Here is a 25,533-nt window from a genome sequence, read left to right on the forward strand (position 1 = left end):
CCACATATTGACTCGATTCATAAGCATATGACATCTGATGATGATTTGAAACGCAGAAGGGCCAAAACATGGCGTGTGAAAATTAAACTGCGCTAAAAAACTAGCCACCAGAGGGTGCTAGACCTGCACAAAAAGACATCAACTTGACATTTTGAACCGATGTTCTGCTTATAATATCGTGAAATGATAATCAATGATATTGTGGCAATTTGAATATTGCGATATCACCATATTGCTGTTATCGTTGTATCCCTATTAGTGATTGGAAGAGTTGAAATGATTGAGGTTATGCGTCAAATTTGTCGGGCCTCCATTTTGTTTTGTCTCCAGCTCACATTTTGTTCAAATTACTTTTTTTTTTCTTTTCTATTTGCATCTTGACTCTTGATGGTCAGATTTTCTGATCGTTAAGATTGAGGAATTGAGATTGGTGCATCTAAATTTTTGATATATGTATTTATTTTTTGTGCGTGTCATGTAAGTTTTTTGGGATTTGTTTGAGTATGAAAGTCATACAAGTGGTTCTCCACGAGGCCCCGCACATCTCAGACAAAATGGCTAGTTAGCTGAGCGATCGCTAATTCAGTCAGCATTTACAATCTAAATGCTAATTGATGCTAATGTACTTGATTATTATTTTTGTATTATTTGTATGTGTTGTTGACAAAGGCCTGGTCCACGCACACACATAGAGATAATCCGAGCGGTATTTGTGTGTACTTTTCACGTCTGTGAGCAAGGATGACAAATGAGCAGCAAGATGAGCAAACATTCAAGTTGACGTCGCTAACTTTTTTGCACAAGATTTTTGTTCAAGATTATCGGCTCCTCTGACATCGGGATGCATTTTTGCACCCTTTCATATTTGGTGATGGCGTGCAAATCATCTTGACAGTTTTGTTTTTTTCTTTAGCAGAAAGGAAGCAAAAAAGCAAATAAGAATCTCGGCAGCCACAAGAAGGCAGCCATCTTTTTTTTTTTTTTTTTTTTTTTTTTTTTTTTTTTTTTCCGGATAAATTTCTAGCAATTGTCTCTTGCCAATTGAGACACCATCTTGTTTGAAAAGCTCATGAAAATGACGCACCTCGTCTACGTCAGTGCTTGTTCTTACCAAGGTTAGTTTAGATCATTAAAAGTAATTAAAAAACTAAAAATAAAAAAAACAGTTTTGTTCACAAAGTCAAATAAAAACAAAAATGCTTTTTAAAAAACAAAAACTAACTGAAATGACATTTTATGTTTACAAAACTAACTAAAACTAACTATAATGGTACCAAAAATGTCCTTCGTTTCAGTCTTTACGAATTAATTGAAAGCATGAGCCTTTGGAGATGATTTGAAATGTGATTTGAAGTCAATTTATTTTGATATTAATCAATCACCGGACTAAGGACGAAGTGTGCCACGCAGAAGTGATGTCATCTCACAGCAGCCAATAGAAAAGCACCAAAAGTTGCCGTCGCTCCTGTGGTGGTTTTTAAATATTGTGCACAAGTCATACACATTTTTTTTTCACTAAAACTAACTAAAACTAAGAATTTACTAAATAACTAAAACTAATGCAAACTAACAGAACCACCCTGAAAACGAATTAAAACTAACTCCACAAAAAACGAACTCAAATAAAAAACTGCAAAAGTACAATAACCCAGGGTGTTGCATAATCGTGTCTAAAAGAACAATGAAATGTGTTCAAGCGGCTTCCCCAAAAAGCAAGTGTTGTTTGTCGGCAACGTTGGCTAACGCTATGGCGACGTTCCATAGATGACGCCAGCTTTCTGCCTCGGAGGACTCGTGTGGACATTGTCGGCAGTTTAGCGCAATCTTTACGTGCGTTATTGAGATGATCTTCAGGAACTTTTCATCTTCATGTGTGATTGGAAAAATTTGTGTGTGGCGCGTACCAGCGCTCTTTTTTTTTTTTTCTTTTACAACTTGAACCAGTCAAACATTTTCTGCCGCGTGCAGCGCTTTTCAGCTAGCATCTCATTAGAGCGTTTAGCTAGTCGCATGCGCCGTCTCGCGCAAAACGCTCGCTAATGCTACGTGAGCAAACATTTGTCAACGCGCCGTGTGTGGCTAACGCTAGTCTTTCCATGCTAATTCAGCCAGTGCACGCTTTTGCTGTTGGCTAATGTGACAAATGAAATCTTGTGCTAATTTAGCTAACTTGTGATGTCATCAACGTTTTTCAAGGCTTTCTTTGACGATGATGTTGATATCAATCAGAATTTGCGAAGAATTTCACATGATTTTCCTTTTCCAACTAAGCTCATCAGGCACGTGTCATGCTAGCTCAGCAGTTGAACTGAAGGTCATGCGCCGTTTTTTGTTTTTTTTTCTCCTTGATAGGGATGCACCGACTGTAGGACTGTACTCAGACTTGACCAGGTTTCTTGACACTGCGGCTAAAGTTGACTGTCAAAATCAAAAGCCAATCGAGGGAATGACACGTCAAACATATTTAAGCAAACATGCTCTTGTTCTTACAAACACACACATAGCATTGATAATAACTTTATGTATGTATTTATTTATTTATTTATTTATTTTCTTTGATGATGACTAACATCTGAACACATCGGCGTAGCAGCAAGATGTCTTTTATGGAGGCCCAAAATTGCTAAAATTCAAAATAAATACATGGCTAAATAAATAAATAAAAAATGAAAATAAAAACCGATGTAAAAAAATATATATAATTCGAAAATTATATTAAAAAAATATAAATGGGAATAAAAAGAACAAAAAATATATATAAACATAAATACATTTGTATTTAATTTTTGAATTATATTTTTTCATATCCGTTTTTATTTTCACTTTTAGTCTTTTTTTTATTTTTATTTATGTAGTCATTTATTTATTTTGCTGCGATTGGCTGGCAACCAGTTCGGGGTGTAAACTCCACCTACTGCCCGAAGCCGGCTGGGATAGGCTCCATCACCCCCCGCAACCCTTGTGAGGAGTAAGCGGTACAGAAAATGGATGGATGGGTGGATTTATTTATTTTGAATTTTGGCAGTTTTGGTCTTAATAATAATTGCTCAAGTTGCTTCTGAGCATTTTTGGAAAACAGAAAATTGGGGGGTTCAGAGGTCAGGTCAGGGTCCACTTGCTTCAGTTCAACCTTTGACCTACAAGACTGAGACTTTACACACTAAAAGGGGGGGAAAAAACATTTGCAACCTTTTTTTTTTAGCAAATACATTTAAATTTTTTGATTGCAATTTGTGTACATTTGAGATGAATGTGTCAAAATCTTGAAAATTAACATGTGCCCCAACAAATTCATGATAGAATCATCACCAGGATGCTCGAATAAACAAAATACAGCAAGAGATTTGAGTGCACAACGTTTGGTTTAGGTTTGACAGCCATAATCAGCTTTTTATAGCTCCAAATGTGTTTTTAGCACCTGATTGTACATGCGCTAATAATTTACAGAAAAGATGATTCTGTAACAATACTCACAGGCACATTTTTTTCCCAAAACACAGACTTAATTTTAGTGCAGTTGAGGTTTGGTGTTTTCAGCAAATGTCCGCGCTTCATCTGCATACATGTGCCTTACTGCCCCCTGGTGGTCACCACGGCCAGCACATGCAACAAGTGCCACCGTTGTCGTAAGTCAGAAATGAAAAAAATGGTTAAAGGCCGCCAAATTGGAATCGTTTGAAAAATGAAAAAAGGAGGCTTGGCTCTCAAACGCTGTGGGCGTGTCCCTGCCAAAACCACGCCTAGCGCTGGACTCAATCAGGTTTCACCTGGATTATTTGATTATATCAGATCATATGTGAGCCACCAAAATGTATCCGCTTCAAACCTCGGGGAGCTGGATGGAATAGAGGCCATTTTTTCTTTCACGCCGCAACAACAAGACACTCGAAATCAGCCACGCCAGCTGACCATCCGAAAGGAAGATGTCTTTCATAGCTTGCTAGCTAGTTAAGCGCACATGGCGGATAATGGCTTTATAGCCGAGTCGTCACGTAAAAAGACAAAAGCAAAAAAAAAAAAAAAAACGTCGGTGCATCCCTAGTCCTTAGACCTGGACCAACTTTAGCCCTGAACTAAACTGAGACAAAGACCAGCTTCACACCTGGTCTACATTTAGACAGGAACCAACTTTGGACCTAGTCCACCAAGTCGAACTCCAGAAGATGAGCCAAATAAATCAAGAGGTGTGTCTTTTTGAGTCATATTTCACATTTTGAGAAGAAAAACATGAAAGGATTTATGTGATTTGATAGATTTATAAGGTTTTTTTTTGCTGATGACATCTGCATTTTCTCCAAATGTTAGCTTGCGTTTTAAAAGCTACACTAGCGACATTTCCCATCTTGTAACTTGTAACTAACATGTTTACAAACAAGCACCTTTCTTTTGTCAATACTTACTAACCAATCCATGTAGCAAAACAACACGTTAGCCTTGAGCTGAGTGACGTTATGGTGATGGTCATGAAGCAAGAAAAACGTTAGCAGTGGAACACGCTAACGTGACGTCATGCCATCTTTTTACGCGATGTCGTATGCTAACGTAGGATCCGTTTGTGTTCTTTTCTACTTCCTGTCTTGAAAAAAAAAGTGTCACATGACTGTAGAGGAAAATGTTCATGTGAAAATAAAAGTTTCTGACTGTAAACAATCAGTGTCCAAATAAATGGTGACGATTAAAAAAAAAAAAGATTGTGTCCAAATTAGGGCTGGGCAATAAATCGAATTAATTCGATATATCGTCATTTTAAAAAATCGAATCGTTGAAAATTTGCTAAATCGTGAAATCAAGTTTTGTCTTTTGGATGATTAAAAGCTGTTGTTCTTATCTTCTGTTAGATCCAAATGCTTTTATGTGTTGTAATTGTTCACAAGTGGCAGAATGCTGGATGGGTGGTTTACAAGACATGTTTACAATAGCTACCAACTACTTAATTGTGGCATTTAAGCACAAACTATGAATGTTAAGTGTATGTTAAAACTGCGTCTAGAATCAGTATATGTTACTGGTCTCTGAACATTTTGCACAGGAATTATTTTTGAATAAATGAAACCTAATAAGTAAACGTTTGTTGGATTTATTAGGTTATAATCGATTAAAATCGTAATCGTCCTGAATGACTGCAAAAATCGAGATTTTATTTTTTGGCCATATCGCCCAGCCCTAGTCCAAATAGGAGTTTATGATGTTTTTAGATGGCGTGGAGCTCAATCTTCTGCTTTCTGTTGTTGTTAATGTTTGGATGATGAAAATTCTTCTTTGGGCACCAACTCCATTCGAAACACAAGACACTAAAAAACTGCAGTTTATAGAAATAAGAATACATTTCCTTGATTGGATTTATGGAGACAGATTGTGTGTACCCCTGTATTGTTTCTGTATACTGACGCTTTCAATAAGGTTTTTATTTTCATTTTTTTGGTTTAACTTTTTTTCACTTCAGGATTTTTGAATCGACTACCACGAAGTGTCTTTTTTTTTTTTTTAATTGCAAACTGACAACACAACTTTCTCAAAAATCAACATAAAAAATACAATATCAATAGTGTTGAAACAATCACTCAAAATAACATGAACAAATACAGATCAAAGAAAAAAAAATATATATATTAATTTAAAAAAAAAAAAAGAATAAAACGGCAAAAGGTATGCTTAAACATACGGGCTTGAGAAGTTCTAAAAATATTTTTTAGATTAGAGCAAATCTTCACTATTTTCAAAGCCTTTTGTTTGTCACAGAATTTGATTGAGAAAATTTATTGTTTGAACTCGTTATAAATGGCTTCTTTCCATCTTCCATCTTCCAAAAAAACAAAAAAACAAAACAAAAAAAACAATACATTCTTCCAAGCAATAACGACATCCTTTTCATTGTTGTTATGAATGAAATGACACAAACTGTGCGAAAATAATCACGAAGTCATTTTCTGGACCTTGACGTCAGCCCAGGCCGGACTGACTCGCAAGTGCGCCCTCTGTTGGTCAAGCGCATGGCTGATCGTTGCCATGGAGACAGCAACAACAATCGGAGGCCAGTCGAGCGTGTGCGTAACGCCTACAACTTGCCAAATTTCGGTCCGATTTTGATTGTTTACCCAAAAAAAGAAGATGAAGCAGGATAAAGATTGTTGTTGTTGTGTGAGGGCTAATGCATATGACGTCAGTTGAGCGCCAACGTTAGCGTTAGCATGGCGGGGAGCCGCGTGGTTCCGAGGGGCAAAGTTTACCAGCAGCTCTTCAACGATCAGGTGCGTGCGTCCAACCCGTGGTAATCATGCTAACTTTGCTAACCATCATTTTGGGCACATGCTAATGCTGCTGATGAACATTGTCGAGATTTCTACTCAGAATTTGGCAGGGTTAGCTAAGAAGACAAACTGATAATCAAATGCGTGGAAATGCTAATGTTTATGTTGCAGGTATCAAACGTTTATATCAGACTGGACTGTCAATGCCTTTGGGAGAAGTGATGCCACCGGCGGCCATCTTACGTTGCCATTGGCCAAGGCCGCCTAATTTGAATGCGATTTCTCCGAGGCGTTTCTGTGTTTAGCCACCCACAGTGTGACAATCATTTGTAGATTTGTAGCTTAGCAATAAGTCTGAAATGGACATTCCATTGCTAAGAAAAAAAACTTCATTTTCAGCTCTTCTATTATCTCCAGGTAATTGTGTGCATCATGGCCTGTGTCCAAATGGGGTATATTCCACGGAAGAGGTGGGACTTTTTTTTTTTTTATATACAGTACAGTATAAACATTTATTGAAAGAACAACAATACAAAACACAACAGCCAGGGGGAGACAAATACATATGAAAACAACCTACAAAAATATATTGTACAGTTCACATAAATATAAGGCTTTGCTTGCTTTCTTATTTGTAGCATGACCAATAGACTTAATATATTGTTTGACTTCATTTTCGAACATTAAAAAACTAGGTCTCTGCTTAATGTATCGACATTTGTGTATGTGCCATTTTGCCAATATGAGAACAAAATTAATTATATGAAAAGCGTTTTGACATCTAGACGGATATATATATATATATATATATATATATATATATATATATATATATATATATATATATATCCATCCATTTTCTTGACCGCTTATTCCTCACAAGGGTCGCGGGGGCTGCTGGCGCCTATCTCAGCTGGCTCTGGGCAGTAGGCGGGGGACACCCTGGACTGGTTGCCAACCAATCGCAGGGCACACAGAGACGAACAACCATCCACACACACACATATATATATATATATATATATATATATATATATATATATATATAATATATAATATATATATATAGGTCTTCTCCGGGTACTCCGGTCTCCTCCCACATTCCAAAGACATGCATGGCAGGTTAATTGGGCGCTCCGAATTGTCCCTAGGTGTGCGTGTGTAATATATTAGGGGTGTGAATTGCCTGGTACCTGACGATTCGATTCGTATCACGATTCATAGGTCACGATTCAATACAGATTAATCCCGATACGAATTTATAAGTCCATTGTTGCGATTTTTTTTTTAATTATTATTATTTAAATTTAGAAAATACTAATCAGTAAACTTGTACAGTGAAAGATTTGTATGAAAATGTATTATTTATTTATCTGAAACTTCAGTCTTATACATGTTGTAATCTGTTTCATGTTTGAACAGCATTAAAATAAAATATTAAGGCTTAATGTTCCATTAATATAACATTTTTCCATGCTTAAGGTGTGAACCCTAAGGCGTTTTGGTAAATATTTTCCCATCAAAAATGGATTAAAAATCGATTCGGCCGCCTATTGAATCGATTCGAGAATCGTGCGATGTAATATCGCGATATATTGCCGAATCGATTTTTTAACACCCCTAATATATATGCTTTATTGAACCAACTGTTGCAAACTTACAGCAAATATCAACAAGACGATCAAAACAATGCAACAATCAAACAAAAGAAACAAAAAACAAATAAAATAAAAATGGGTAAATTTTATGTAAAATTTTAAAGGAAACCTATCTAATTTTGTTAGTAATGAAAAATGTATGAGGCAACAACCAGACTTTAGTCCACCGTATATTCCTGTGTAGAGAGTTCCAAGAAGATATAATGTATGTTTTAGTAGAAAGCTCGCTCTGAAACAAAGAGCGGATGACTCGGTTGTTTTTCTTGCGATGGAACGAGAAACAGATTTTCCCACATAAGGTGTTCAAAGGATTTGTAACACAGACTCCTCGGATAGAAACACCTCTACACAGTATAACAGAAGCCGCAGGAATAGCATCCCTAACTTCCCGAACAAATTCTCTATATGACAATGAAAAATTACATTTTTGACAAAATTCTTCATGACTATTAAAATAACCCTCAGGAGTAAGTAGCTGACTCACTAAACAGTTATTTTGTCAAACCCTTCCGTGGCATATACCCCATTTGGACATAAGCATGGTGTGCGAGCCGTCGACAGTCGTGACGGTAAAGCCCATCAGGAAAAATGCGTACTGATGATGCCGAGTGTTTTTAAAGTTTTTTTTTTTTTTTTAAACAAATGTAAGATGGCTGCCAGTGGGCCTACTGACAGTCCAGTCTAACAGAAGTCCATCCATGGTATCAGTTCACCTGTTCACCTGTTGCCAATATGGAACATTTTGAAGAGTCACGTAGAGAGACACCAATTTTTTTTATTTTTTTTTATTTATTTATTTTTTTCCACGAATGATCGATAGGCTACAATTTGCATCATAGCCAAGGAGGCTGATAACGATGGAGGACCCAAACTGCCAAAATTAAAAATAAATACGTGACTAAATAAATGACTAAAAGTGAAAATAAAAACAGATAAAAGAAAAATATAATTCAAAAATTATATCCAACCAATAAATATAAATATATATAAATATATATATATATATATATATATATATATATATATATATATATATATATATATATATATATATATATATATATATATATATATATATATATATATATATATATATAAATAAATACATTTATATTTAATTTTTGAATTCTATTTTATATATCCGCGGCACGGTGAACGAGTGGTTAGCATGTCCGCCTCCCAGTTCTGAGGACTCGGGTTCGAGTCCAGGCTCCGGCCTTCCTGGGTGGAGTTTGCATGTTTTCCCTGTGCCTACGTGGGTCTTCTCCGGGTACTCCGGTCTCCTCCCACATTCCAAAGACATGCATGGCAGGTTGAATGGGCGCTCCGAATTGTCCCTAGGTGTGCTTGTGAGTGTGGATGGTTGTTCGTCTCTGTGTGCCCTGCGATTGTCTGGCAACCAATTCAGGGTGTCCCCCGCCTACTGCCCATAGCCAGCTAAGATAGGCTCCAGCACCCCCCACGACCCTTGTGAGGAATAAGTGGTCAAGTAAATGGATGGATGGATTTTATATATCCGTTTATATTTTGACTTTTAGTCTTTTATTTCTTTAGTCAATCACTAAAAGTCAAAATAAAAACGGATATAAAAAATATGATTTTAAAATTATATAAAAAAGAATAAACATAAATGGAAATAAAAAGAACAATATATAAATACATAAATAAATACATTTGTATTTAATTATTGAATTATATTTTTTATATTGGTTTTTATTTTCACTTTTAGTCATTTATTTATTTATGTAGTCATTTGTTTATTTAGGAATTCCTTTCTTTATTTCGTCATGTATTTATTTAGAATTTTGTCAGTTTTGTTCCTCCATATCCATAACGGGTATTCATTTTCACGAAAAGGCAAACTGCAACTATTATGAGTATATAAGCATTATGTTTCTTGAAAATATTTTTTTAAGCAATTTTTTAAAAATTCAATTCAATTCCAATCCTGATTTGCCAGAGACGATGCAGTCAAAATTTTTACAAACGATGCGTCTCCAAATGGATGATTTTCATAGCAATCATAAAAGCCGTGTGTGCGCTTTTAAAGGTTCGTCTGTCGCGAAGTTTGCTGGCCGCACGCAAACACACAAAAGCAACGTGTGTGCGTGCTGCTGATGGTGACACCGTGGGCGGCGCCAGAATCAGGTACACACACACACACACACACACACACACACGCACGGTGGCATCGATGACGACACGTTTGAGCAGGGAGCATCCCAGAGTCGAGGATGACGGTGGCGAAGATGACGACGACGACGACGACTACGACGACTACGACGACGATGAAGAAGGCCACGCGGAGGTGAAGGAGGTGGTCCGGCTTCCCGACACCGTGGGTCAGTATGACGTCATCACGTGGCCACCGCCAGCCGACCAATGGGATCCCTACCTGCGTGCGTGTGTGCATGTTCAGAGGCCCGTCACGAGTCGTGCGACATCCTGCAGCGCGTCCACCAAAACAAGAAGGTCCAACACCAGGAAGCCGTGAAACACGTGCACGCGCAGCTCACGCACCTCGCGCAGGTAAACGCACACGCAAACGCGTATATGAACGGCGCACGTATGCATAGCGGGGATGTTGTTATAGTTTGGGGATTTTTCGTTTGAGTTACTTTTGAGTTTTGTTTTTGAAATGGAGTTACTTTTCATTCGTTTTCAGGGTGGTTTCAGGTTAGTTTTGATTAGTTTTACTTATTTCATTAATGCTTAGTTTTAGTTTAGTTTTAGTTTCAGTATTAGTTTTAGTTTTTCTTAAAAGTGTATTACTTGTGCACAATATTTAAAAAATACATTTAAATCAATTAAATTTAGTTAGTTTTAATTAGTTTTCAGGGTGGTTTCAGGTTATTTTTGATTAGTTTTTGTTATTTAATAAATGCTTAGTTTTAGTTTAGTTTTACTCAGTTTCAGTATTAGTTTTAATTTGTTTTTTTTAAGTGTATTACTTGTGTGCAATATTTAAAAAACTAATTTAAATTACATTTAGTTGGTTTGAATTAGTTTTCAGGGTGGTTTCAGGTTAATTTTTATTAATTTGATAAATGCTTAGTTTTAGTTAGTTTCAGTATTTTTATTTTTTTAAGTGTTTGACTTGTGCGCAATATTTAAAAAACAAATTTAAAAGCATTAAATAAATGTAGTTAGTTTTAATGAGTTTTCATGGTGGTTTCAGGTTAGTTTTTATTCGTTTTTGTTATTTAATAAATGCTTAGTTTTAGTTAGTTTCAGTACTAGTTTTAGTTTTTTTTTTTTAAAGTGTATTACTTAATATTTGCAAATTTAAAAACAAATTGAAATAAATTAAATAAATCGCCTTAGTTGTATTTAGTTTTAAGGGTGGTTCTGTTAGTTCTTATTCGTTTTAGTTATTTAATAAATGCTTAGTTTTAGTTAGTTAGATTTTTTTTAAATGTGAATGACTTGTGCGCAATATTTACAATAACAGCATGGGAGCGACGTCATGTGACAGTGCTTTTCTATTGGCTGCTGCTCGATGACAGCACTTCTGTGTGACACAAACTTTCAAACATCCTTATTCCAGCGGTTCATATCAAAATAAATGTAGTTGAAATCACATTTCAATTTTGTACTTTCAATTTGTATAAAATAAAATATATATATATGTATGTATATATATATATATATATATATATATATATATATATATATATATATATATACTTTAAGTTAGTTTGCGTTTCTTATTTGATTTTGTTAATGAAATGTATTTTTTGATTTTTAGTTTGAGTTTTTTTGTTCATTTTAATGAGTGAACTGAAGTAACCTTTGTTGCGCAGGTGTGCGAGGCGCAAGTGAGGACACACAGCGTGCACCTGAGGACCAAACTGCAGCAGATCGACGCCTCTTTGCACGAGCTGGCGCGCGACATGACGCACGTGCAACAGCGCAGCCTGCAGGTACGCAACGTTGCCGCAGGCCACGGCACAGGCGAGCGCTTGAGCCGTTCGGCCAAATTGACATTTTGCAGGAACACAGAAAAATGATGAGTTTGCAAGTTTCCGATATTGTGAAAGTACCCTGACTGCACCATGTTGCCTGGGCTAAGAAATTCATCAGAATTCAACTACAATTTTAATTATTACACCAATTACAAAATCAGCATCATCATAAACAAAAGCAAAAGATGATTAATACTAATTTTGAGTTGTTTAAATTTATGTATTTGCACCTTTTTTTAATTTTCAAATAACAAATTGAACTTGACAAAGTGCAATTTCTGCAGAAATTGCGTGGGAATGCTGAAAGCTGAAATGCTAATAAAACATTTCCCAAGACAGATTTGAACAAGAAGAACTACACAATATCATTTCAATACAAAACATCACAAGCGCTAATGCTAAAGTCATACCAGGTTCTCATTGACATGCTAACGGGCAACTAGCATCGACTTTGTGATTCAAATTTACACACACAAACGCATAGAAGAGAAAGGAACACATTTCTGGCCAACCAATCTGTGATAACCGAGTTATTAATAAGGGTTATTTGTCTCATTCAGCCATTTTCAGAAGCAAGAAACTAATATTTAGCTGATAATTAGTTGGTTATTTTTTATGTACAATTCGTACCTTTCAAAAGATATTTTGCCATCTGCGGTAAAGTGAAGATGACGTTGCACATGCTGAGGAAACGGCTAACGACTAATCGTGGCTCCGAAGTCACATGACCAAACTCAGTCAACAGGTGAGCTGTGATTGGTCGTTACCTGAGCACACATGATAATTGTACATGAAAAATAATGACGTCATCAAATTGTTCTAGATAAAATATTCGTACATTACTCGCTATCAGATATTTTTAGAATCGAATAATATATCGCTTATTCAATCAATTAATCGACGAATCAGATTCATTTTAATTTACATTAAAATGTATTACAATTAATCAATTAATTGATGAATTTTTGACAGCTTTACAAAATATTGCCGATGTTTTCGTGTTGCAATTGCTAAATGAGTTGAATCGAGTTGATTCAGATTTCTACATGTGGACTGCAAGCACGCGTGGCACCACACTGCCCCCAAGAGGCCAACAGCCCATCATCATACTTTTCCATCTTCTTCTACTGATTTATTTTCTCCTTGTCCTATTACGTTATATACTCCTCAATGGAATGCACACGCGTGGGTGCGCAGGAGGTGCTATGCGTGTGGAGCTCGGTGGAGGCGCACATGAAGGAGAAGAAGTCCAGCGTGTTGACCTTTGAACTGCAAGTCAGCGAGTGTGAGCGGCTGAGAGTCAACAAGGTGACGATGGCGCTTCTGTTTCGCCGTACGCGGTTTCCATGGCGACCAACGCCGCTCCCGTGCGTGCAGATCAGGCCGGTGCTGAGGAAGTACTGCCACCTGCTGGAGAAGATCAACTTCCTGCCTTGCACCAACACTCACGTGCACATCCACAGCCAGGCCACGGTAATGCGCCGACCGACTCACTTCTCACCTCTGACCCTTGACCCTAGTGTGTGTGCGCCGTGCCGGGCGTCAGATGCTGAATCAGTGCCTGCTGGCCAACCGGCGCAGCGCCGCGCGGCTCCTGCTGCTGCTGCACGAGGAAGCCCTCCAGCAGGAGGCGCTCCTGCGCATGCAGTGGGAGGAGTCCGTCAGCCAGTGGAGGCGGAGCAAGGCTGGCCACGTAGTCCAAGAGTTCAGGTGGGTGTGACCCTCGGCTCACCTCCGTAAATGCTTCAATCGCTTTGCTGTCAGTCATCAAAACTCAGTTTCTTATTTTGGCGCTAATGCTAGCCAGCGCCGCCGTACCTTCAGCTAACAGCTAGCATCTCTCAGGTCCCTTTCGGACCGTTGCCTTTCGACACGCTTTGGGTTGTGCCGGCATTGGTGATGCGCGCCAGACGAGAAGTTTGCGAGATGGGCGACCGGCACCAGATTGAAACTACATTTGACACCACATTTGACACCAGATTGGCGCCAGATTGGCACCAGATTTGGCGCTAGATTTTACACCAGAATAACACCAGATTTGACACCAGACTGACACCAGATCGGCACCTGATTTGACGCCAGATTTGACACCAGATCGACACCAGATCAGCACCAGTTTAACACCAAATGGACACCAGATTTGACACTAGATTTGACACCACATCAACACCAGATTTAACACCATATTTGACACCAAATTGACACCAGATCGACACCAAATTTGACCGTAGATCAACACCCGTTTCCAGTGCCGTGGTTGACGGGCAGTGTGAGCTGCTTAGCAAGTCTCGCATGGCTCAACTGCTTTGACACCAGACTCGACGCTAGCTAACAAATGCTCTCCTTCTTTGCTTTATATATGAAAAAAAAGAAATTGATTGATATAAAACAAATAGATCTTCCAACCGGGTTTCGAACTCCTGAAAAAAAACTTGTCAATTTAAATCTGAAAGAAAATCACATGCAAGGTGTGACGTCACATGACACGGAGTCAGTCAATTGACGTAGCGTCGGCCATGTTGAGACGTGTCCCGTGTCGGGCGGTCGGCAGGTTGTCGGTGGCGAGCGTGGACGTGTGGCGCCTGCTGTCGGATCAGCTGACCTTCCAGGAAGTGGACCAGAACGTGCGGCGCTTGTCCCAGCGCCGCTGTGAAATCGTCACCAGCCTCAGGTAACAAAATAGCCGCCGCCATCGAGGCCCCGGTCCAATCGCGCGTCTCTTCCAGCTCCTTGGTCCCGCCCTCCCTCTCCATGATGCTGGTCTCCGATTGGTTCACGCAGCTGACGGCCGTCAATCAGCAGATTGGTAACTCCCGCCTTTCATCGCCACACCCGTTGACGTGCGTGCGCGCGTGTTGACGCCGTGTGCCCGTCAGACATGTGCCACGCCGACTTCCTTCACCAGCTGCGTTGTCGTTACGAGTTGATGTGGCAGGATCGCGTGTCACAAGTGCAGCGCTGCCAGGTTGGCTCCTCCCTCGCCGCCGCCCCCGTCCTAAGCCCTTCCCGGTGGGCGGGGTGACGCTCGCCTTTTGTCCCTCCCTCCCGCAGGGGGCGCTGTCAGCGCTGGAGCTGCCGGAGGAGGAGGTGAGCGACGTGGTCAAGTCGCAGCTCATCTCTCTGATTGGACAACACCAGAGACAAGACGAGATGCAGCTGGCCGCCATCGACGTACGACCTCTCATTATTATTGTTAATATTATTATTAGACTTTTGACATTTTTCATTTTAGTTTGTTTTGATTTTGTTTTGACTTCTGTTTTTTTTTTTTTAATGTAGTTAGTTTGAATTTGTTTTCAGGGTGGTTTCAGGTTAGTTTTTATCTAACTAAATAGTTAGTTTTAATTCGTTTTCATTGTGGTTGTTATTTTTTATTAGTTTTAGTTATTTAATAAATAATGAGTTTTAGTCATAGTATTAGTTTTAGTTTTTGATAAAATATGTGTATGATTAGTGTGCGATATTTCAAAAACCTCCATGGTAGCAACGTCATCTTTTGGTGCGTTTCTATTGGCTGCTGCTGGATGAGGTCACTTCTGTGTGACACACTTTCAAACGTCATTATTCCGGTTCGTATCAAAATAAATCAACTTCAAATCATCCCCGAAGGCTCATGCATTCAATTAATTGCCAAAGACGAAAACCAAGGACATTTTTGCTAATTGTAGTTCGTTTTGTAAACATCAAATGTAGTTTCAGTTTTTAAAAAGCATTTTGGTTTTGAATTGATTGTGTTAACGAAATAGTTTTTTGAGTTTGAGTTTTTTGGCGAGCTTTCGTGAACTGGAATAACCTTAGTCTCACCTGGTGGCCGCCGCGCACGCGCTTCTGATGTGGCAATTGACGGCGGATGGCGATGTCATTGGCACAGACGTGTTCGGACAGCCTGTACCGGGCATCGGCGCGGCTGAGCCGTCGCGTGTTCGTGGTGACGCGAGCGCTGGCGCGTCTGTGGGAGAAGCACGGCGGCATCCTGGCCGGGCGGGAGGAGGAAGTCCAGCGACGGCTGGACCAGCTGCGGCTGGCGCACGAGCAGCACGTCAAGGTGAGCGCGACGGGTTGGCGGGCGATGGCGATGACGATGACGATGGCGATGACGATGACGATGACGATGACGATGACGATGACGATGACGATGACGCCCACGACAGAGGAAGAAGGTATTCCTGGACGAGCTGTTGGCGGCGCTTCGCCAGGAGAGCAGCGAGGCGGCGTTGAAGCAGTTGCTGGAGCAGACCTTCGTCTACCTGCGCGACGTCAGGAACAGGTAGGTCAGGAAAAAACCCTGCCGCTCCTTTTCAAAAGTCGGCACACCCCTCCCTCGCGTTTCCACACATATTGCGTGTGATCTCTTCATGGGACAACAAAAGTGAGTGCACCCCTGGGGGAAACTTCAGCACAGTTAGGGTGTACTTAGACCTGTGCTGGTTACCGGAATTCACTACTTCAAGTATGGTTCTATAAGTATATTATATCATTATTAAATTAATATTGTTAAAACGTTTAATAATTAATAAAAAATAATTATGGTATATAAATTAAGTAATTCTATGATTAATATTTAATGTATTCTTTATTAATATATATATATATATATATATATATATATATATATATATATATATATATATATATATATATATATATATATATATATATATATATATATATATATAATCCATCCATCCATCCATTTTCTTGACCGCTTATTCCTCACAAGGGTCGCGGGGGGTGCTGGCGCCTATCTCAGCTGGCTCTGGGCAGTAGGCAGGGGACACCCTGGACTGGTTGCCAGCCAATCGCAGATATATATATATATATATATATATATATATATATATATATATATATATATATATATATATATATATATATATATATATATATATATTATATATATATATATATATATATATATATATATATATATATATATTATTATATTAATAATTATATAACTAATATTATTACTAATATTTAATTAGTAACAAATGCTTAATTATATAAATTAAGCAATTATATAATTAATTAATTCTTATTTGATATATTAGAATTATATTAATAATTATATAATTATTATTGAATTAGTATTTATTTAATCATTAGTGACAAAATTAATTATATAAATTAATAAATTATGTAATATTTTATGTTCAGTATTGTAATAATTATATAATTAATAAACCGATAATGTTTAATTTCTTAATAAAAATTTTAAATATATTAGAATATATTTATATATTTAATAATTAGTAACAAATGCTTCATTATATAAATTAAGCAATTATATGATTAATTATTATTTTAAATATTAGAACAAAATTAATAATATAATTGTTATATGTAATATGTAATAATTAATAATATTGAATAATGAATTGTTTCTACAAATTCATCAAATATAGGCAAAAAAGGAGAATGGGAAGAGGTCGGCGCTCGTTTTTCCCTGTCATGTGACTTGTTGGTGTGTGCGTGTGCGCAGCTGCGGCGAGTGCGTGACGGACCAGTGTGCCGTGTTGGACCGCCTACCTCGCACCTTTGTTAACGAGCTGCTGGACTTTAGCCGCCTGCTCAGCAACTTCTTCCACCTGGACAACGCCTTCACTCCTGTGAGCGCACGCACGCACACACGCACGCACGCACGCACGCACCCGGGACGATGACATCACTCCGTCTTTGCGCTCCCACAGAGTGCAGAAGACCTGGACAAGCTTCCGCCGGTGGATGACATCATCGCCAGCGAGGGTCAAGGTCAGTTGCTTTACATGGTGATGATGAAGAAGGTGATGATGATGACGACAATGATGACAATGACAATGATGATGGTAATGATGATGACAGTGACGATGATTGATGATGGTGTAGCGATAATTGGGTCGTCGTTTTGATGAATTCATCATTTCGGACGGTACTGAGGGAGTTGTAATTCCCTCAGCAACCTCTAGTGGCACCACGTTGATTTTGCTTGGTTTTAGGAGCAAAATAAACGATAAAATTCCTTTTTATCAAGTGTTCATAATCTGAAGTTGCTACTATGTTTAATTGTGGAGTTCTTTGCTTTAGTAAAAGAATTAATAATCCACTCAAAAACACAATGATTCAAACGAAGATGGAATTTCAAGACAACAAATTTATTTGGTAATTACACACAGACAGTATCACTCAGTCTAACCCAGTGCTTCTCAAATAGGGGGGCGTGGGGCGCCCCCCCCCCCCCCCCCCCCCCCCCCAGGGGGGTGCGAGGCTTCGTCAAGGGTGGCGCGTTTGACCTCGGGGAACATGCTTTTTTATTTTGATTTTTATTTTATTTTTTTACACTCTTAGAATAAAGTGCAATTGCACCTCCACTACATTAGGGGGCAGTGGCGCGGTCATTGGCAGAGTGAGCGCAGGGAGCATTCGCTCGGTGGTGTAGGGGTTTTGTTAGCACTGAGCATGCATGTTTTGCACACAGCACAGAGTATGAGTATGAAGTGTAGGCACGAAGTGTAGCAGACACTCAAGTGACACCATGAAAAAATATTTAACAGGGATGAGAAGACAGGCGGAGAGAGACGGAGATAAAGAGACAAACGAAAGTCGCCCGAAAGCTAAGACGAGGTAATATGACGAAGTGTATGGGGGGGTCGGTAGGTGTAAGATGTTTTCTTCTTCCTAGGGGGGGCATGACAGAAAATAATTGAGAAGCACTGGTCTAACCTATTAAAGACGGAAATAAAATGCGAATAAAAGATAAAAAGAAAGCATGCAACCTAATGAACGAAGCAAAAAGGTGAACGGGAGCATTTGACCACTCAAACCTTTTTGAATTTGACAAAAAGTTGCGCCAGTGGATGGTCAGATTGGCAATAGAACGCAACTTAGTTTCTGGTTCAGACACACGGTCGGAGCGAAACTCGATGGTGTCCTCTGTAATCCAGTTGGAGGCAGGTGAGTGCTGGAGAGTCTCAGCAAGTCCACAGCATTAACGATGAGTAGCTGGTTCTGTGCCCATGTTGGCAAGGCACGTTGTGGGAGGAGCTGGATGGCCTGACCAGGGCCTGATGTGGAGTTGGGGTGAAGTCTCGCGCATGCGCAAGATGGCACCGGCCCGTGGCGGGCTGGCAGTGCGCTCCTGAAGTGCGTCAGGAAAGATGTGGGACCGTGTGGCGGTCGGGCGCACGGTGCAGATGACTTGAGTTCCACAGGTTGGTTGCTTTGCGTCGTGCAAGCTTGGGCACACGCTGTTCGGGCAGTTTGTCAGTTCTTGGTTCAAAAGAATAAAAGGCCACGTGGTTGCTCTCCCAGTGGGGGGTCGCTGGAAAAACGGCTGACGAGAAAGGCAGTGGGAAGAGGGTGTCAGGAAGAGAGAGAAGTTCTTTGTGCGCGGACATTTAAACAGGCGCAACAGGTGGCTCCACCCCCTTCCGTGAGCCAGAAGCAGTCTTGGCTTTGAAGCCACAAAAAGTTTGAAATTTAGCAAGAATTGACATGTCAAGGCTTCACAAAAGAAACACATATCATTCTAAGCACATTTCAAACTATTTCATGCTATCATCAAGTCATTTAATCCGCGAAACTTTTTCTAATCGGCTGAACTAGCTAACTGCACAAGTTACTACATTATTCATTTGAGATAGACATGCAACTTTAACACTTTATAAACAAAGTAAACACTGGATGTCGTTTAGGTACAAACAGTCAGTCGCATATCCAGAATTATGTGGAATTTGGATTAATTGAGAGTGGGCGAGTTCTCGAGTTTAATTTCAACAGTTAGCCATTTGGGGTCGCTCTTGCCCTTGGGTAGCTCCAAGGGATGTCTAACAAAGGAAATGAAGATGCACTGGACCCAAATGAGTACAGTTCTGGTAATTGATAAGCTGTCGTAAACGCTGCTCTGTCCTGACCAAATGCTTGCAGATCTCCACAGGCGTGTGTTTCCTGTGCCTGTGATAGTGGGATTTGGCCCCATGTTGGAATTGAGTTCAAAGAGTTTTGGACTCTTGAGTGAGTTGTTGGTATGTGGAGGAAACACGGCTGACTGAACACACACACACACACACACACACGTTTCCTTCCCATATGGGAATATTCCCAAAGGAGAAAAGATGATGATGATGATGATGGTGATGATGGTGATGATGTTGATGATGATGATGATGATGATGATGATGTTGACCGTGCACTCTGACCTTCCACGTTCGCCATGTGCGCAGAAAGTAGTCAAGCGGGCGGGCCAACCGAGGAGCAGCCAATCAGCTGTCAGGATGACGAGGCACCTGAAGAGCCTTCTGATTCGCTGGCTGAGGTGAGGTCAGCTCGCCATTAGTCGGCCGCCAAGCGCGTCGAATGACGTTCACTCGCGCGCGCCCGCGCGCTCGTTCAGGCCGAGTCGTCCCTCCTGGAGCTGTACGACCTCAGCAGCAAGGTCAACTTGACCTCGTCCAGGGGCGTGTGCTACTCTGGCCCCGCCTTCCGATGCCCCGCCTCCGAACTGCCCGGCAACATGAGCAAGCAGCAAGAGACGCACCTCAGCGCCTTTCCCGTGGAGATTCTCATGCAGGCGCTCAACAGGTGCTAGCGTTTAGCATGGCGTGCTAATTAGTGTTGTTCCGATACCGTTTTTTGGCTCCCGATACCAATTCCGATACCCAGCTTTGCAGTATCGGCCAATACCGATACCATACCAATACTTAAGGTTTTTTTTCTCAACACGAAACAGCTTTCCTGCCATTGGTTCAGAGCATTCAAAGGCCAATAGGATATCTTAGATTGGCTTGCAGTAAACATGTCACATATCAGTGAATGTCATGCACCAGCAAGACACAAGATCCAAAATCCTATATTAGCGTTGGAATTAATGGTATCGGCATGTTACTTGTTAGTAGTCACCGATACCGATACCACTGTTTTAATGCAGTATCGGTATCGGAACAACACTAGTGCTAATCAGGAGATGCTAGCGGTTAGCATGACGTGCTAATCTGGCGGGACAAACCACGTTTGCGTGTGTGCAGGATGCGCATTTGTTTCCTGGATTTCGTGGAGCGGCGCTTCCAGGACGTTCTGACGTCGGCCGTCGCCACGGTGACGGACAGGAAGGAGGCGGTGCGCGCGTACCACGAGCTGCAAATGCAGCCGCTTGACCCGCTGCATGTCAAAACCTGCATCTACATCCCGCGCATGGGTACACGCACGCACACGGCAGCACAATTAACATCTTTGCTAGCATTAGTGTGCACGCAACATATTCGCCATATTTGATACTTTGGCACCTGTACATTTGGATGGAGGGAAATATGGTGCAAAAGGAACAGGTAAAAAAAAAAAAAAAAAAAATTGTACCAGTAGAAAAAAAGTGTAAATTTGTATCTGTAAAAGTCATGATTTGTTTTGTTTTTGTTTTTTTTCTACAGGTACATGTTTTTTTTAGTACACATTTTTTTTAATGTACAAATGTTTTCTGTTTTTTTGTTTTTTACAGGTACAATTTATTTTAGTACACTTTTTTTTTTATGTACAAATGTTTTTTGTTTGTTTTTTTATTTACAGGCACATTTTTATTTTTATTTTTTTTTACAGGTACACATTTTTTTTTTCAAAAAATATATACTGTGCTGTATAAGTAAATAAAAAAAAACATACTTTAATGGAAAAAATGACTAAATGAAAAAAACAAAACAAATAATGAATGAAAAGCATTCATAATAAACTAAAAATCATACCAAAACCAAAAGACACATATAATAAATGAAAAAAAATAAAAAATAAAAAAAAATATATATATATATATATATATATATATATATATATATATAGTAATACATTTAAAAAGCATACTTTTAATGGGGAAAAAAATGAATGTACATTGAAAAAGGAACATATATGATGAATGAAAAAACATTTATAATAAAGTAAACATCATAACAAAATGGAAAAAACATAATAAACGAAAAAATATATATATAATTAACGGGAATTAAAAATATAAAATAAAATTAACGCAGATTTCCATTAGTGCGGGTAGTTTTTGGAATGTAACACCCGTGATAAACGAGGTAACACTGTATTGTAGATAAATCGTCTCCACATAATTTTTATTTATTTTTTTTTTATTTTTTTTACAACCCTCCAACGATGATCACGTTGACCAGCATAACAAATTGAATGTGCGTGCGTGTTGGTGCGTAGCGGAGCTGCATCTGCACAAGCAGCGCGTGGACGCCCACTGCCAGCAGGTGTCGGACGTGCTGACGTCGTGCACGGCGGCGCTGCAGCGGCTGCAGACGGCCACCAACGACAAAAACCGGCAGCTGGCCGCCACGCTGGCGGAGATGGACGACAGCGTCCTCAGAACGGACGGCAGTCAACGGTTGGTAACGCCACGAGGGGGCGGAGTCACTCCGGCTACTCGACTCACGTCCCGCCCTCTCGTCCAGTCTGGAGGCCCTCAGCTCCACCCTGCAGGACTGCCTGGACGAGCACATCAAGCACACCCAGCGCTCGCACTCGTCCTTCCGCGTGTCGCTTCAGATGCAGATGGACGAGCTCCGAAATCGAACGGCGAGACTCCTCAGATCCTTCAGGTGACTGCCGCCGTTGTTGTCGTTGTTGTGCCACTCCCACGTGCTCACTCGTCCGTCTGTCACGCCGTTAAAATGGCCAAAGTGGAGTTTTGGACTGATAAATACGTTTCAACATATTTGAAAATGCCTTTCAATGTACTTGGAGGCTAAATGTGAAATACTTGGGGGAAGTCAGTCAAGTAAAAAAATAAATAAATAAATAAAAGTTATATATATATATATATATATATATATATATATATATATATATATATATATATATATATGTATATATGTATAGATAGATAGATATAGATAGATAGATCAATAAATATCGATATATTAGGGCTGCACAATATTGGAAAATCATGCGATATAGTTACTGAGGATAGTGATATCGATATTACAGTATTGAACATGTACCATAAGAAATCATATTTTTATCATTTAATGAAAGAATGAGATTTTTTTCCATGCATCAAAATAAGCAAATTCAATATATTTTTAGTTATTAATTGTAATGACCTCTCGATAATGTTCAACTATGATTTATTTATTTATATTACCATTTTAGTTATCGGCTGACTGGTCAAATTCAGATCAAAGCATCAAATTCCATATGAAGTGAATTGCATGTCTTTGTGATATGCATATTGCATGGGCCAATATTACGATATTGGTAATTTTTCGATATATTGTGCAGCCCTAATATATATACATAAATACATTTGTATTTAATTTTTGAGTTATATTTTTTATACCCATTTTTATTTTCACTTTTAGTCATTGATTTAGTCATTTATTATTTTTTTAATTATCTCCTACCATGATGAAATGTTGCTGAAATGAGGGGGTGGTCCCAAGCATGTCTTGGGTTGGACTCCGCCCATTGCAAACGTCCTGTCATTGATCAAGTGAGCAGGAAGTGTCACCGGCTTGCGGTGGCGAGCTCCAGCAATGGGCGACCATCTTGTCCACTCTCACCTCCATTTGCGACTTGTGTTGCTTTTAACAGCAAGTTTACAACACATCTAAACCAAAATATTTGCACAACATTTCGATTTTTGTTGGTTTTGGTCTTCCATAGTTGTCGTGCGCGTGCGTGTGACGTGTTTTGTCCGCCAGGCTCTTCAGCGAAGGCGGCGACTACACGCGTCAGGAGGTGAAAGTCTTCCAGCGCCGTCTGAAGGAGGAAAGCAAACGCATCAGCGTCACTGAGGAGAGCGTCTACGGGGACCTGCACAACCTGCAGACCAAGACCTTGCAGCAGGTCTCATGCATGCGCGCACATCACTGACCTGTATATATGAGTGGATAGCCGATAGCCCGTACGCACCAGTGCAAGCCGTCGAAGTCACAGCGCGGCCATCTTGCCACTCCCACCTTGCCAGCAGACTACTGTATGAGCTATACGCTATTATATGTATTATATATGATGAGACACATACAGCTTGGAGGCACTTAGTAGAAGGCCGGAGGCGGGGTGGTCACTAGTTTACAATTAAATTAACAAGTATGTGCTGCTTTGAACACTCTTTTTCTTTTATCGCTCAGTTCCTTAGACCCCAAGATTAGATTTGGCAGAGGTATCTACTAAGTACTGTCTCAAATGTTCGATCCTGTGAATGTATCGGATGGTATGCCGAGAAACGTTTCTTGGGAGAAGCAATATGGCAGCCTTGCGACTTCAAAAATCTTGGCTCGGGTGATAAACGACACATACTTGATTGGCGGTCTCGACCGTAGTTAGTTGACCGATGACACATCTACAATCTACGATTGCAGTTCTGGTCTTGGACTCGACACCTGCCGCCATCTTTTATTTTTCCGACCTTTATCCGACCTGCACGTTCCATAAAGTGGCAATTTAGCCAAGAGTCCAATCTCCCGATACTTCTGGTGTTAGCATGCATGTATATTTAAGATGGTCAGTTATTTTAGTGAACTAAAACTATTGAAAATGTTAAAGCTATTTTAAAGTTTCGTTAACCAAATCAAATAAAAATGAAAATGCTTTTCAATAAACGAACACTAACTGAAAATACATTTTATGTTTACAAAACTAACACTACTGATCGCAAAAATGTCCTTTGTTTTTCTCTTTGGTAATGAATTGAATGCATGAGCCTTTGGGGATTATTTTTAATGTGATTTGAAGTCGATTTATTTTGATATGAACCACCGGATTAAGGACGTTTGAAAGTCACACACAAGCGATTTCATCGAGCAGCAGCCAATAGAAAAGCACCAAAAGATGACGTCACTCCCATGCTGATTTTTCAATATTGCGCACAAGTAATACACATTTTTTAAAAACTAAAACTAAGACTGAAACTAACTCAATCCAAATGAAAACTAAGCATTTATTAAATAGCTAAAACTTATCAAAACTAACCTGAAACCACCCTGAAAACAAATTAAAACAAACTCAATTTAAAAAAGCAAAAGTTAAAATGAAATGAAAACTAATAAAAATGAACAATTTTGGTCGTTGTTTTTGCGTTGTGGTCCAGGTGAAGGCGGCGTCGGGCCGTCTGGAGGAGAAGTTGTGCGTGCTGCAGGCCGAGGTCAAGTTCATCGAGTTGATCGAGCGGATCCTCAGCAGCACGCAAGTGGAAGTCATAGCCGAGGTCAATCGACGCCGTTGTTGCCGATTTTGTTGATTTTGATTGACTAGCTTTGAATTGAGCGTTGAAACGATTGTATTGGAATCAGGTGGCGAGCAGCAACCAGCAGGAGGCGGTCATCAGCGCTCGCATGGAGCAGCTCCGCAAAACTCTGGAAGAAGAGCAGGTAACGATCATGACAACGATTACGATTTCCCTTGGGCCGATCGCCATCCTCGTCTCCGTCCTCAGGTGTGCGCCGACCAGGTGCTGACCTTGCTGTCGGCCATCGGCGAGGACCTGAGGAGGCGGAGGCACTACTTGGACGAGGAGAGCGTGGCCCCGCCCACCGCCTCAAAGTCCAGGAAGCAGGTGTGGTCTGCCCCGCCCCCCGCCCTGCTGCAGCCCTGTCGCTCAGGAGGGAACATCATGGAGGACCCGATCGTGGGCGTGGTCAAGTCGCTCAACAGGTGCGTGCGTCGGTGCGTGTGCGCGTGCATGCGCCGGCT

The 25,533-nt window shown here is 39.9% G+C and overlaps 1 protein-coding gene across 1 annotated transcript in view; it reads left to right on the forward strand.

Moving 5' to 3' along the window:
• Nucleotides 1–6,008: 6,008 nt before the first annotated feature.
• ccdc180 (coiled-coil domain containing 180) overlaps nucleotides 6,009–25,533 on the forward strand; it is a 29,983-nt gene continuing 10,458 nt past the window's right edge. Inside the window, 26 exon segments of the mRNA XM_077521300.1 lie at nucleotides 6,009–6,177; nucleotides 6,179–6,248; nucleotides 9,957–10,054; nucleotides 10,121–10,248; nucleotides 10,326–10,435; nucleotides 11,710–11,829; nucleotides 13,069–13,179; nucleotides 13,249–13,344; nucleotides 13,418–13,581; nucleotides 14,423–14,542; nucleotides 14,598–14,677; nucleotides 14,748–14,836; nucleotides 14,923–15,042; nucleotides 15,743–15,916; nucleotides 16,023–16,138; nucleotides 17,354–17,480; nucleotides 17,562–17,622; nucleotides 20,070–20,161; nucleotides 20,240–20,427; nucleotides 20,871–21,040; nucleotides 22,045–22,225; nucleotides 22,293–22,439; nucleotides 23,544–23,688; nucleotides 24,932–25,048; nucleotides 25,134–25,211; nucleotides 25,277–25,494. Coding sequence (XP_077377426.1) covers nucleotides 6,149–6,177; nucleotides 6,179–6,248; nucleotides 9,957–10,054; nucleotides 10,121–10,248; nucleotides 10,326–10,435; nucleotides 11,710–11,829; nucleotides 13,069–13,179; nucleotides 13,249–13,344; nucleotides 13,418–13,581; nucleotides 14,423–14,542; nucleotides 14,598–14,677; nucleotides 14,748–14,836; nucleotides 14,923–15,042; nucleotides 15,743–15,916; nucleotides 16,023–16,138; nucleotides 17,354–17,480; nucleotides 17,562–17,622; nucleotides 20,070–20,161; nucleotides 20,240–20,427; nucleotides 20,871–21,040; nucleotides 22,045–22,225; nucleotides 22,293–22,439; nucleotides 23,544–23,688; nucleotides 24,932–25,048; nucleotides 25,134–25,211; nucleotides 25,277–25,494 — 3,149 coding nt within the window. The 5' untranslated portion in view covers nucleotides 6,009–6,148.

This window comes from Festucalex cinctus, chromosome 5, assembly GCF_051991245.1.
Source record: "Festucalex cinctus isolate MCC-2025b chromosome 5, RoL_Fcin_1.0, whole genome shotgun sequence".
Taxonomy (NCBI): Eukaryota; Metazoa; Chordata; class Actinopteri; order Syngnathiformes; family Syngnathidae; genus Festucalex; species Festucalex cinctus.